Source organism: Spermophilus citellus, assembly GCF_964194105.1.
Source record: "Spermophilus citellus genome assembly, chromosome: 6".
Taxonomy (NCBI): domain Eukaryota; kingdom Metazoa; phylum Chordata; class Mammalia; order Rodentia; family Sciuridae; genus Spermophilus; species Spermophilus citellus.
Window position 1 is genome coordinate 163,837,294 of NC_138187.1, and position 13,180 is coordinate 163,850,473.

General features: G+C 51.9%; 1 protein-coding gene across 4 annotated transcripts in view; it reads left to right on the top strand.

Annotated features, from left to right (window-relative positions):
* ILDR2 (immunoglobulin like domain containing receptor 2) overlaps window positions 1-12,629 on the top strand; it is a 56,285-nt gene extending 43,656 nt beyond the window's left edge. For 3 of the 4 annotated variants that reach the window (XM_081297541.1, XM_081297542.1, XM_081297544.1), the window contains 4 exons: window positions 3,310-3,423; window positions 6,890-7,106; window positions 7,950-8,559; window positions 9,648-12,629. In XM_081297541.1, the coding sequence (XP_081153667.1) occupies window positions 3,310-3,423; window positions 6,890-7,106; window positions 7,950-8,559; window positions 9,648-9,683 (977 nt within the window). In that variant the 3' untranslated portion in view covers window positions 9,684-12,629. Of the gene's footprint in view, window positions 1-3,309; window positions 3,424-6,889; window positions 7,107-7,949; window positions 8,560-9,647 lie in introns of those variants that run through there. The other variant, XM_081297543.1, reaches the window with a different exon arrangement.
* Window positions 12,630-13,180: the final 551 nt, after the last annotated feature.

Below are 13,180 nucleotides of genomic sequence, written 5' to 3' on the forward strand. Positions count from 1 at the left end.
GGAGCTCTCTCTTGGGCACATAGGCAACACAGCCAGGTTCTCCCAGAGAGAGAATGATCTAGTGTGCCACACAGTCCAACTTGTAGCTTACCATTAAAAAAAACAACACAATCACCAACAAAATCCTCAAAGGGGGGATCGTCTAGAATTTTAGTTACCAAAACCAAATGGAGGGTGCCCATAAAATCTAAAGGTCAATACTTGGCCACTTTTTTTTTGACCAATTAGAAGAGTTTTCATTTCTGAAGACTTAGCTGCTGCGACTGAGAAGTCAAAGCTGGGAGGATCTAGCACTGTGGAGTCTTTTTGTCACTCCAGTAATGAAAGACAAGACTGTCATCTTTGTTTGAGGCTGTGGTTACTGTAACTTTGCAGAACCTGACAACCTGTGCCCAGACACTCAAATCTGTATCCTGATGAGGAGTATCAGTTTTTATGATGACGCAGAAAACAATCTAAGCTGCAGCCCAAGTTGCAGTTAACTGAGGCTCCTCCAGCTGCTGCTCAGCACAGCTGCCATCTCTCCACTGGGGGACAGTGGGTTCCATGTGGCCACAGCCCCCAGGTGACCTTTACCTCAGTGCCACTGAATGCTTACCACCTCAGTGCCACACGCACTGAGAACTCCTCCATGGAGCCACTGCTGCAGGCGGAGCCGCTCCTCCCTGATCCTACAAACATGCTGGAATTCTTTACTTGGAAATAATCACCAGAATCAATAACCACGAAACTCAGCCAAACCTTGCTGCCCCCTCAGCCTACCACCATCCCAGCTTTCCCTTCCTGGTCAAAAGCCTCCACATACCACCCATGGGGCCACCTGTGCCATACTTTGTAATCCATGAAGTACTTTTTCTGTTCTCAGTTTCTCTTCATTCATTGATGCTTCCATTTATTCATTCATTCCCTCATTCTTTCACTCACTCACTCACTCATTCACTCATTCTTTGAACACACAGGAGTCTGGAATGTGCTGGCTCTGTGTCAGGTGTAGGGATGTGGAGGTGAACAGAGACTCCCTGTACTTTCCTTCAGAAAGTTGAGGGTTTCTGGATGGACATTCTCCTGGAAATGTTTGCTCTGAAGAACCCACAGCCCCACCCTTTCCTAGGCTGGCAGGGATCTAGCGCACACTCCGGGAGGAGGGGAGGAACAGGAAGCCTTATCGGATTCATTTCCTTCAGGAATCTTTGAGAAGATGAGGCCATTGTATAAACAACTTGAAACAAACTAGAATGTATTAAGGCCCATGATAAAAGTTCCAGCTGAATGACCTGTGAGTTAGGAAAAATATCAAGGCAGAAAAATAGAACTTTTCTAGCCGTAAGAACCAAGGACAGCATTTTGGGTGAGGGGACACGTGAGCTGCCCCTCGTGATTACAAGGCGCTCCTGGCGCTCCTCTGGCTTGGCCTCAGTTGTCCCTTCTTCTTCCAGAGATTATTGAAAGTGTGGGAAGGGTCAGTGGCATTTTGTGGACATGAAAACCGAGTCCTGCAGGCCATCGTTTGTTTGGGGTCCCTCAGAGAACCAGCAGCAGCCTGCCCCCAGGATGCCCAGTCCCCGTCCCTAGCCCAGTGCTTCATCATCAGACGTAGCTGCCTGGTACAGACAGTGCACTCCGTGGGATAATTGCATTTTAATTGAACTGTCTGTACTACTCTGCTAACGCCTCTGCAGAGATGGGAGAATGTGTAGCTTGATAAATAAAATCATTTCTGCTAATAATTGCTTCCACGTAAGGATGACAGATCTAACCCTGGGAAAGGTCCCACTAAAAAGCATGTGATCAGACTTGTAAACTTTTTTCTCATTTTTCCCTTTTATTTCACAATTCGAGGTGGATGTGGACTGCCCAGTATGTTCTCCTGTCCAAAGTCAGTGCACCTGCCTGTGGGTGTGTGGGCGGCTTCCCTGTCTCCCTCGCCTGGCTTGGGGAGAAGGGGCTGTGGGTTCTCCTTTCCACCTTCCATGGAGAGAGCGCTGTCCGCTGTGCGTGCAGTGTGTCCGGAGGCACATGCTTTGCTCCTGGTGTTGCCCCAACCTGGGATCAGGGAGCCTGGGCTTGGCTTGGGCGTTCCATCTGCTGGACAGTCCTCCTGACCAGGAGACAGTCCGAGCTGCAGACTGCACAGCCGCAGCTCGCCTGACAGCAGGCCTACCCTGGGCTTCACCGTCTTCTTCAACTGCCTCCTTAGGCTCTGAGAGGCAGGATGCCCTGGGTCAGCCCAGCCTCAGTCAGATGGACCATGCGGTCCAGCTGGGTGCTCCAGGTCATCCCTGGAAAAGAGGTGAAATCCCTGAGCTCAGATTTTCTCAGCCAGAGGAAGAGGATATGAGCACTGCTTCCTGGGGCACTGGGAGGCATGAGTGGAAACATTTAGCGCAGCACCCAGCGCATGAGCAGTACCTTGTGCCATCTCCCCCCCCATTACTGTTCGGTCCACATCCCATCGTGCCTGTGTCTCTCATCCCCGCTTCTCCTACTGTGCGGTAGGTTGCTGATGTCTGACTACACTTGGGACTGATGCTGGGCTAGACTCAGGTGGTCCAGGGCTCACACAGCCCTGACAATGTATGATGGACAGGAGGAGATAATGTGTCTCTACTGCTTTCGGTAGGTATTTTATTAAGCCCTGAAAACAGCACCTGTTTGCAACCACATAGCTGCAGGTTGAATTAATGGTGTCTAAAATATAGTATTCCTTTTCCTAGAAGGAAAATGCTGAAGAATGAAGTGGAACAGTGATTGGAAACCCATGTGTTTCCCATTTGTTCTGTACGACTGTTCGTAGAGTCTAAAATAGAATCTTAGCTCTTAGGCAACCCCCCCCCCCATTTAGGGAGTGTCTGTGCCGTCTCCCAGGTGACTAGAGGTGATGTGTGGGTACCTGAGCTCCTCCCACCAAGGGGAGGTGTGAGCCTCAGGCTGTGGGGTGACAAGGGTCCCGAATCGAGAAAATCCTTTGTATGTAGACACCCCCCAGCCCTTCCCTGTGGAACTCACAGGCTTAGAGCAGATGAGACTTAAGTGGAGCTGGAGAGGCTCAGAAGATGGGAGCCGTGGTGACAAATGACTAACACTAGGCTGCAGGGGAGTTTTGTTGTCGACCTCCAGTTCCTCCATTCCAGTGCCACCCTCTGAAAGAGGGGATCTGGGTCTGGGCCATGTGTGTGTGTGCATCATGACTTCCTGGTGATTTGAAAGGCATTGCTATGGTGGGGAACCACGTCTCCACCTTGGTAAGATGGAAGCTTCCTTCTCCTCCTGTTTTCCTTTTTAGTTCACCTTCTTGTGCTTTCTCGACAGTTCGCAAAGGTTACCGGATCCAAGCCGACAAAGAGAGAGACTCCATGAAGGTCCTGTACTATGTGGAGAAGGAGCTGGCTCAGTTTGACCCAGCCAGAAGGATGCGAGGCAGATGTGAGCATCTGTTGGTTTTCTGTGCTCTGCATCACACAGGACTGAGTGGCTGTTCAGGCAGCGATGGGGCCTGCAGAGCCACAGCTCTTGGGGGTGCTGGCAGCTCTCGTACACCAGAGGGAGCACAGGGGCTTCTGGGGTGAAGAGCAGGGCAGTCACGCACCCTTGGTTTATGTTGGGTGTCTCCAGGGCACAGCCAGTATTGAACACCTGGCTTCCTAACCCTAGGGTCCCCAGTGTCATATGCAGAGCAAGGACAGCATCTGGAGCCTCAGCGACAGTTCTCTTCCAGCATGAGGGGCCCAGCCTTGAAGTGAGCCTCCCACTCACCTCGTGAGAGTCAGAGGAGCCTGACATAGTGGCTCTGGGAAAGGGGGCTGCTTTCCCGCAGGTCCAATGGGCAATGAGGGCTGGGAGGAGGCTGTTCCTCTCCGCAGAGAACTTGTAGTCACTAAGTCTGGAGATGGTGGGGCCCCAACCTAACTTACGCACAGCCCTCGGAGACTCGCAGCTGACAGAGCTGATTCTTTGGGGTAGATTCCAAATGACTGTCTGTCTTGGGATGCAGAACCGAGCAGGCCGAGGGGGATGGCTAGTTACCAGAGGGAGCTGGCAGGCATGGCAGTGGGTCACGACGCGCTTTCTTTGAACCCTCCTCTTCTTGGAACCAAAGACAGACTTGATGGAATTGTTGGGGAAACAGTCCCAGACTACAGGAGCTTTATTCAGATTAAGGACAACATATTCCACCCAGTTTGCAATTCTAAATCCAGCCGTCTGCTGTAGCCCTTGCTGCACCCTCCCACCTAGCGGACTATAAAAAGACCATCTCCAGATTGGAATGTCAGGAATGCAGATGTCACTGCACTTGACAAACTAGTGGTAGCAGTGTTGTCATGGATCCCTGTAAGGGGCAGACAGAGTTGGAATCCAGAAGCCTGGGCAGGAAATCTGTGCATCTCACAGCTCAGAGAAAAAGTTAACCATTAAGATTAAAACTAAAGAATGGATTCTCGTCTCGGTGGTGACTCCCCTGCCTGATTGACCCAGGTGGTCTCCAGGGGCCAGCCGGTCATAAGGTAGTGGAAACTCAGAGTTACTGGGGACTTTAGGGACTGCCTGGCCAACCTTTGCAGTGTAACCATGAGGAAACAGAAGGCCAGGGGGAACAGTGACAGAAGCAGGGTGGAACCCAGCTCTTCTGAGTCCCAATCTTGTGATCTTTACTAAAGAAGCTTGTGAGCTGTAGTTTCTGTGGTGACCACAGCCTCCTGATTCCGAGGGCTCCAGACTGCTGCGACTGGAAAAGACTCTGAGGTTGTTGGATCCGGAGGAGGACAGTGAGGCAAAGAGGAAAAGTGGCCAGCACCAGTACTCAGGGCCAGTGGGGGACAGGAGCCCAGATCACCGGAAGCTGCACGTTGACATTATAGTAAATGCATGGAGGTGAAGTGTTTCTGAAGAGCAAAGTAAACCCTAGGGTGGGTCCCAGAAAGGGCCCCTCCTGGAGGTCTTGTTGTAACATGGATCTCATGGTTTCAGATTAAGCAGGGAGTCAGACTGGGAGTCTGAGGCCCAGGTCTAGGCAGTATGGTCCTTATTTGCCTTGCCCTTATGAGTGGTAGGTTGCTCCTGGGATGTTTCAAGTCCGAACATTCTAGAGCAGGAGTCAGCAAACAATAACCCCTGCTCCAAAGATGTCCCAGCTTCTGTTTTTGTAAACAGAGTCTAACTGGAACACAGCCATGCCACGTCACTTATATATACTCTTTGGCTGCCTTCATGTAGGATGGTGGAATTGAGTGGCTGTCACACTGTGGCTCACAAATCCAGCCCTTCACAGTTTGCCTACCTCTCCTTAGAGCTACCTCAGTGGCTGTCTCTGAAGTGGGGATGCTGACATCTGTGTTCAGTGGCAGCAATTTTAGTGTAATGCACATCCTGGACAGTTTGTTCTATGAGTAGGGAAACAGGGATAGCTCTCACTCCCTGAGGGATGAAAAAGGTCATATTTCCTGAAATTTAAGGAAAGGTCTGAGCCAACAGCATGACTTTACAGAGGTCTCATTTAAATTTCTTTTCTGTATAGTTCCTAGGAAATTGGAATTCATAGGAATCATAAGAAGGAATATTCTAGAATTGATTAATCAAAAGTATCTCAGTTATTTTCCTTTAAAATAAGCAGAAACTTAGAGAAAAGTTTCTTGAGAGGTAGAAAACAATTAAAAATCAGATTATAATTCAAAACCAACTGATCATGTGATGAAACCTAATGGCATTCAAGGTAAAGGCTGGTTTCCTGGCAAGCAGGGGCTAGGAGGTTTGGTGTGGGGGAGGGCCTGTCGCAGTGCTAGGCAAAATTCTCTGTTCTTCCCAGGACTGTTGGAGCTCAGAGGGGAAAATCAGAGGGAACCTGAGACACATTGTGCTTCCCACATTTTATCTTGGCTTACCTCTTGCTCAACAGCCAGGCTTTAAACCTAGTAAATATTGATTTTAATAATATTTTCAAAGTCCTAATGAAAAGATTTTAGAAAACAAATGGATTCTGTTACATTACAAATAGGTTCACTCAATTTATTTTTTTAAATAAAATGAAATTCAGTCCATTTCAAAGCTCTATAAACAGCAGCACCCTCCCTCCCCAGCCCCCCCCCCCCTTTAATTTCCCAACTGTGGCTCTGATCTTTTTTTTGCAAGTGCTTTGCAAAAAGCCCCTTAGGGAAGGAGGGAGCTGTGACTAGACACACACCTCACACATTAGGCTGGGACCAGAGCTCAGATAGAGGCCCATAGACCGCAGGCACCCCCTGTCCTCCTCACACCTCCAAACAGCAGCTTGCCCATGGCAGCCAGACACTTGGAATGCTCCTGGGCCACGGGAAGAAGTCTCTCCAGGCCTGGAGAGTGGATTTGGTGCCACTTGGGTGAGTGTGGTCTAAAGGATGGATGCTGGCATGTACTCCCCTTGACCTTGTGGGCTTCTTGCTGGTGGGGAAGGGCTCAGTGGAAAGGGACAGAAGAGCAGTCCTCGAAGGCCTGTGGCAATATTGGCTCTGGAGGCCCCTTAGCCCTGGTCAACAGCAGGGAAGATGCTGTTAGATGTGCTTCTCGTTGTCCCTTTGGTCCAACACACCTGGGTGATCACAGCTCACCAAATAATCATACAGGAAAAGAAAAATACATGGATGATGATGTGCCAGGCCAGCTGCAGGGAGCCTGAGTGCTGGGAAGCTAGCCTTAGGCATGAAAACATTGCTCTGCTGTTCCCAGAAGAGGCAGGACTCCTCCCTCTAAGTAAGCAGGTAGGCTTCCCAAGGGAGCCAGTTCCTGCTGCCAAAAACACAGATACCACCTGCAGGTGAAGAGCCCACCCTTGACAGGCCTGACGCCCCCAGCCGGGAGTTTGTGGAGCCTCTGGTCTCAGCCTTTCCCATCTAACAAGGAGAAATCTCTGTCCCTGCAGATAACAACACCATCTCAGAACTCAGCTCCCTGCATGAAGAGGACAGCAGCTTCCGCCAGTCTTACCATCAGATGAGGAGCAAGCAATTCCCCGTGTCTGGGGACCTGGAGAGCAATCCTGACTACTGGTCGGGTGTCATGGGAAGCAGCAGTGGGGCCAGCAGGGGACCCTCAGCCCTGGAGTATAACAAAGAGGATCGGGAGAGCTTCCGGCACAGGTGATGGCCGCCAGGGGGCTGAGCAGAAGCAGGTAGAACTGAGATTGTTGCTAAACAGCACCGTCCCTCCTTCTGGGTCTCTTTCCATCCTGTGGGGAGCTTCCCTCTCTCACATTTATTAATCAAGGGGACCTTAGGACTCTTGAAAGGACTGCATAGAAGTAATCATTCCAGGCCTTTTGAAAATGTGAACTCTGGGCTCCTTAATGAAACCTTCATGTATCTCTGCCCTGATACATTTTATCCTATAACCTCTGAAAACTCCCATCATCTCCATCGTTTTTGATCATTTGTTACCTGAAAGGTAAAACGCCAATGCTTTATAATGTTGCACTTAATTCTCGTGACTCACAGGCAGCCACCAGTAATATACCATTTTAAGTTGGGAAAGCAAATTTCCAGATGCTAAGGCACTTACCAGCCTGATAAGACCAAGCATAGGGAGGCTGAATCTACCCAGTTCCTGGATGCGTCCCCTGAATGGCACTTACTGCCTTTACCTTGAAGGACAGTCGACATCGCCTCTCACTCTCACCAACTGCAGGGGTCCCTCTGCCCAAGAGGTAACTTGGCCCTTGGCTGGAGGGCGAAACAGGCCGCTCAGTGTGCCCCCAAACTGCAGAGGCTCCTGGGGCCCCAGCCGTGCGCGCTGCCACTGGCTGGGGCGTAGAGCGGGTGGCGTGAGACGCGTGGCCGACCAGGGCTCATCATAAGGATCAGAAGGCGTGTTTGGGCCCTCGCTGGACGGCGGGAGGTGGCCAGGAGCCGGTGCGCTTCCAGGCCAGCCCGAGCCCGCAAGGGCCGCGGTTCTGCCCACTGACCCCACCACTCCTCTGTCCGCAGCCAGCAGCGCTCCAAGTCCGAGATGCTGTCGCGGAAGAACTTCGCCCCCGGGGTGCCCGCAGTCTCCATGGACGAACTGGCGGCCTTCGCCGACTCCTACGGCCCGCGACGCCACGCCGACGGCAATGGCCTGGAGCCGCGGGTCGGCAGCCGCTTCGAGCGCGCGCGCACGGGCCTCCTTCAGGACGGGCCGCTGGAGGAGCTGTACGGGCGCGGCCGCAGCCGCGAGCCGCTGGACGCAGAGCGCGGCTGGCCGGAGGATGCGCCCCTGCCGCGCCTGGTGAGCCGCACTCCGGGCACCGCGCGCAAGTACGAGCACGCGTACCTGGGCGGCGCGTCCGAGCGGGCCGAGGGCGCGGGCCGCGGCGGCAGCCTGGAGACGCCCGCGCGGCGCGGCGCGCAGCTCGGCCCGCGCAGCGCCTCCTACTACGCCTGGTCGCCGCCCGCCCCCTTCGAGTCCCGGCCCGGCGACGCGGAGCTGGAGCCCGACGACACGCTGCCGCCCTACAGCGAGCGGGAGCTGAGCCGCGGCCCGTCCTGGCGCAGCCGCGACCTGCCGCACCACGGCGGCTCGGAGAAGCGCAGGAAGAAGGAGCCCGCCAAGAAAACGGTGGGCGGGGGTCGCGAAGGCGTCTGGGTCCTCGCGGGTGCAGCGGGCGAAGGGAGGGAGCACGTGGCCCTGCAGAGTTAGGAAGGGCAGAAAGCCAGGCGGCGTCGAAGGAGCTTTGAGCGCGGGGGTGCTGGGTGCACTCTCCCCATCGCCCGCCCGCTCTGGGAGGGGAGAGGGTTCGTAACTCGCAGAAAGTTCTTGAAAGAGCCCCCATCCAGAGAAGGTTAGGAACCCCTGCTCTTTACAAAGGACAGCTTGCTTTTTCTTTCCTCCTTTGACATTTTATTGAGTGTAAACTGTGTACTGTGCCTCGTGGGTGTGCAGGAAATCCTGGGTCCCAGCCCAGCTGCCCAGTTCCTTTATATTCCACCCTCCCCCTCCCCCTCCCCCTCCCCCCCCCCCCCCCCCGCCTTGAGTGGTTATGTAGACTGTTGCTGTCTAAGTGCAGACAACCCACTCTGTCCCTCAGCCGCCGAACCTGAGACCTGGACCTCTGACAAACACCGGGGGTCTGTCCCAGATGTCCACAGTGAGGTGCCAGAGTGGCTTCCAGCCCTACTTTGGAGGCAACTCTCCAGGACCGAGTGCCACTGGCCCTGCTCAGTTACCCCGCCTCCCTGCCATGTTGCTTTTCCAGAGTCCAAGGGAGATTTTCCTTAGTGGGGAGTATAGGGAGAAGGAATAGCAACAGAAAAAAAGGCTTGACCTGTCATTAATCCCTCCAAACAATTGCCTTTTGTTTTTTAAATAGAAGAAAGCAATGGCCAAAGTACTGTGAGTAGGGAGGAAACTTTCAGGGGCTTCAGGTCTATAGTACACCATCTTCCCTTGGTACTGGGAGCACGCGGTAAACATAGTAGCTATTCTTAAGGCGGTGGGAAGTCATTCTGCAGGCCCGGAACAGAGTTCTGTCTGCTATCTGTGGGCTTCAGCCCCGTTTGAGGCTTGGGGACATCAACACAAGTTCAGAGTCAGGATGTGCCTGCTCTGAACAGGTTCTGGACTCCGCCCAGTGAGCCAACTCTTGTGTTGTTGCTTTCTTTAAGTATCTTCTAGTTTAATGTTAGACTCTTTCTGCTTTTCCCCAGAGTGAGTTTCCAACCAGGATGTCCCTTGTGGTCTGATGTTTTCAAGATGTCTTTGGAGGACCAGAAGTCAGACACAGACTACAGCGACAAGATGCAAGCCAGCAGGCCAGGACCTTCTCTGGCCACCACCTTGGAAGATCTACTGATTTCTGCTTCGGCAGGGGACAGGAGGCTGATTCCGAACCTCAGTGCCCTTCTAGATAGTTTGAGAAGCTCATCAAGAAGACAACATGTGCAACAGCGCACACCAAGTGTCTCCCCCAGTTTCTCCTGCCCAGTCTCCTTCCTGAGTGGAACCAGGACTTCACTTCCTAGTCAGAAAGAGTCAGCCCTGGACTGCTGGTCTCCAGAAACTGCCTGAGCCTATAGTATGCTTTTCTGTACTCCCGTGCTCTGCCTGGCAACTGAAGAATGTACTACCATTAGAAGGCCCGCTGGTGGGCGGAGATAATTTCAAGGCAAAATATCCCTTTTACCCCAATGCTTCCCAGTCACTAGCCAGTGACTGTCACTACACTAGAACCAGAGAGCTTCTGGTGACCTCAGTGGCAGTGACCTCCCAGACTATCATAGAAGTGGCTTCAATTTGCTGTTCTGAATCACAATTCTCCAGTGACATAACAGAGTAGTATACCATTTTGAAAACCTGTCTAAGTGGTATTTCTTTTTTCATTCTGAGGACATAACACTGCTCTTTCTCATTCTGCTGCATCTGTCAACATCTGAGTCTTGCACCTTATGGGCTCTTCTTTTCCTCTCCTTCCTGGACTTGCCATAGGTTGGTGCCATATACAGAGCCCCACCTGTCTGCACTCTGATTAAGTTGTCATGAGGGGCCTTTGGTAAATGCTTAAATTGCACACATGGATGAGAAGAGAGAGAAAACAAGAGGAGAAATAAGTTCTGCACAATGGAAAAGAATGAGAAAGAATTCGAGAGGAAAAGAATGCCCAGTCTGATTATGTTTTGAATGTGGGGCATCTTCCCATAATTACCACTCAGTCTTTCCTGGTTTTCATTTACTGAGTTCTTTCTGCCACCCTGGTTCTGCCATGGTTGGGGGTGAGCCTGCAGCTCTTGGCATCACTGGGCTGCCAGCAAGGATGCTTTGGTAGATGACGGTTTTGTCTTCTCGGAAAGGAGCCCTTCCTGTTCCTACTCTTGCCTAAATCCCAAAGCAAGAACCTTTTGGATTTTGTAATTTGTAGATTGCAAAAATAGCCAAGAACTTTTCCCTTCTCACTAAGAAGTGGCAGTCTTTATCCACCCCTGAATTTGGAGTTGGCCAGGTGGTTTGATCTGACCATGGCCCAGTAGCAAATGTAACATAAGCAGAGACTTGAAAGGTTCTTGTGCGTTCAGTTTGTCCTCGCTTGCTGCTCTTGGGAACCTTGCAGCCACCACCAAGAGAAGGAGCCTGGACTCTCCTGCTGCATGATGAGAGAAAAGGGCCTCGTTACCCCTGTCCCCCTGTGTGACAGCTTGTCTGCCCTTCGCTGATTGCAGATGTGAGAGTCCAGCCAAAACCATGGAAGAATGGCCTAGCTGAGCAGGGCCAGCTGCTGATCCTTTCTCAAGGCAGGAGAAGTTGGTGCACCCTCTGTGTTCCTTTTTCTTCAAAGACAAAACTAACCCTTCTCATTGGCATGTTCTGCCCTGATTCTATTCCTCCATCCACTTTAGGTGTCTCTCAGCCTCCACTTCCTTTTTATCACAGCCTTTCACCCTGTGCTGTCATGATGGAACATGTGGCTGGGTTGAGTCACCAGAGGAGGCTCGTCCTGGTTGTCTCCGAACCCAGCAGTGGTCCATTCCCTGTCCATGGGTCCATGGACAACCTCTGAAGAAGCTTGCTCAGCACCTCCTTGGTCTTCTCCAGAGCCACCTGCCAAGACCACAGAGTGCCATTCTCGTTTCTGTTCTTCATGACATTTTCAAAAGGTCCTTCATGTACAGTGTTACAAAGAAGCAGCTGGGGAGGATCAGAGGGATGAGCTGGATCACTGCACAGAGGAGAACTGGCCTACCAAAGGACTTCAGGTCTCTCTGGCCTGTCCCAGAGGAACCATGAGGACAGTTCAGCCCAGTGCTGGCCCTTCCAAGGGCTGGAAGACACAAGCCATAACCCTGGTGCTGAGTTTCAGACTTGACAATGTCCCTGGCCTCAGAAAGCCTAGGTCTGGTCTATCTGAGCCCCAGTTCAGATGGAAAATGCTGCCAGCCCTGGATCTCCCTGGCTCAGGCCATTCTGCAGAGCACTGGACAGCTGACCGCAGTGGCTGTTACGGCTTTATAACTGAGCACTGTGCCAGGCTTCTCACCACCAAAGAGCCCCATAGCACCAGCTGCAGAGACCCAATGTGTTGCTTTGTAAAGCCAGGGACGTGAGATTTTGGTGACAGTTGAGGAGAGCAGTGGGAAAGAGTTACTAAAATTGGATGCCTACAATTTCAAAGACCACAAAACTAAAGACGGGAAATAAAAAATGCAAAGGTAGAGGGCTGTGGAAAGAACCTAGCAGGTGGTGGAATGGTTGGAGTCACACAGGGGCCAGCTTGTTCTCTGTGGGGTGGCAGGAGTCACCCATCAGACAGAAGGTGGCTGTCTCTGGGTGTGTAACAAGGTGTAGGGTGAATAAACAAGGCAAAGCCAGCTCTTCTCAATGCCAGGCTCTTTTCTCACCTCCTTTTTCATTCCCCCTGAAGATTGCGTCCTGCAGAGGAAGGGCCTGGATGCTAGCTTCCTCCCTAGGTTTTATTGGGGCTTAAGTCCTGTGTCAGACGTGGTCTCCATCCACTGAGGCCATGCAGTTTAATAGGGGAAATGAGATGGGCCCAAGAAAGAATTGGAGTTCGTGCACATGATAGGAAATAGTGCTACGGATAAATTACATTAAACCCAGAGATTTAAAAGTTTCTTTAAATGGGAATATTTTGATATGTAAGTGTTGTGTGTGTTTGTTCATCATCCCATTAAAAGACATGCTCAATCAATGATCTGAAAAGCCAGTCTTCAAAAGTCTGAACTGAAAAGAGGTGAACTGGGTTGGGGAGTGGGGCGAGCAGCAGGGGGCCTGCGGCCTGCGGGCACTCTTGCTCCCAGGTATGCTGGTGTGAGCTGTGTCCACCTCTCCAGGCTCCACTCTGCTCCGGGGATTGTGCCCACCTTGCCCAAGGCAGGCAGGTTTCACCATGGCCTCTCATCTCTCAGAGTGTACTTGTTCTGCACTTGGCCCAGGACTGGGCACACCAGAATGGGAAGGGGCTGCCTCCCAAACCCCAGGCACATCTGTATGTATTTCCAATAGTCTGCAAAATGTCGTGTAAATAACCCAATCAGGTGGCCTTTAAGAGAGGCTGAAGAAACAGGTATGGTTAGCATTCACCCACACCTTTTTAAGAGAGGGAGAAACATCACCCCCATTAGTGAAATCACAAGCCGGTCCCTCTTTAGCGTCCTGCTGAGGTCTTTCCTGCAGGATCATGGTAACAGATGGCCTCACACTGAGAGAGGCATGGCTACTGCTGATTACA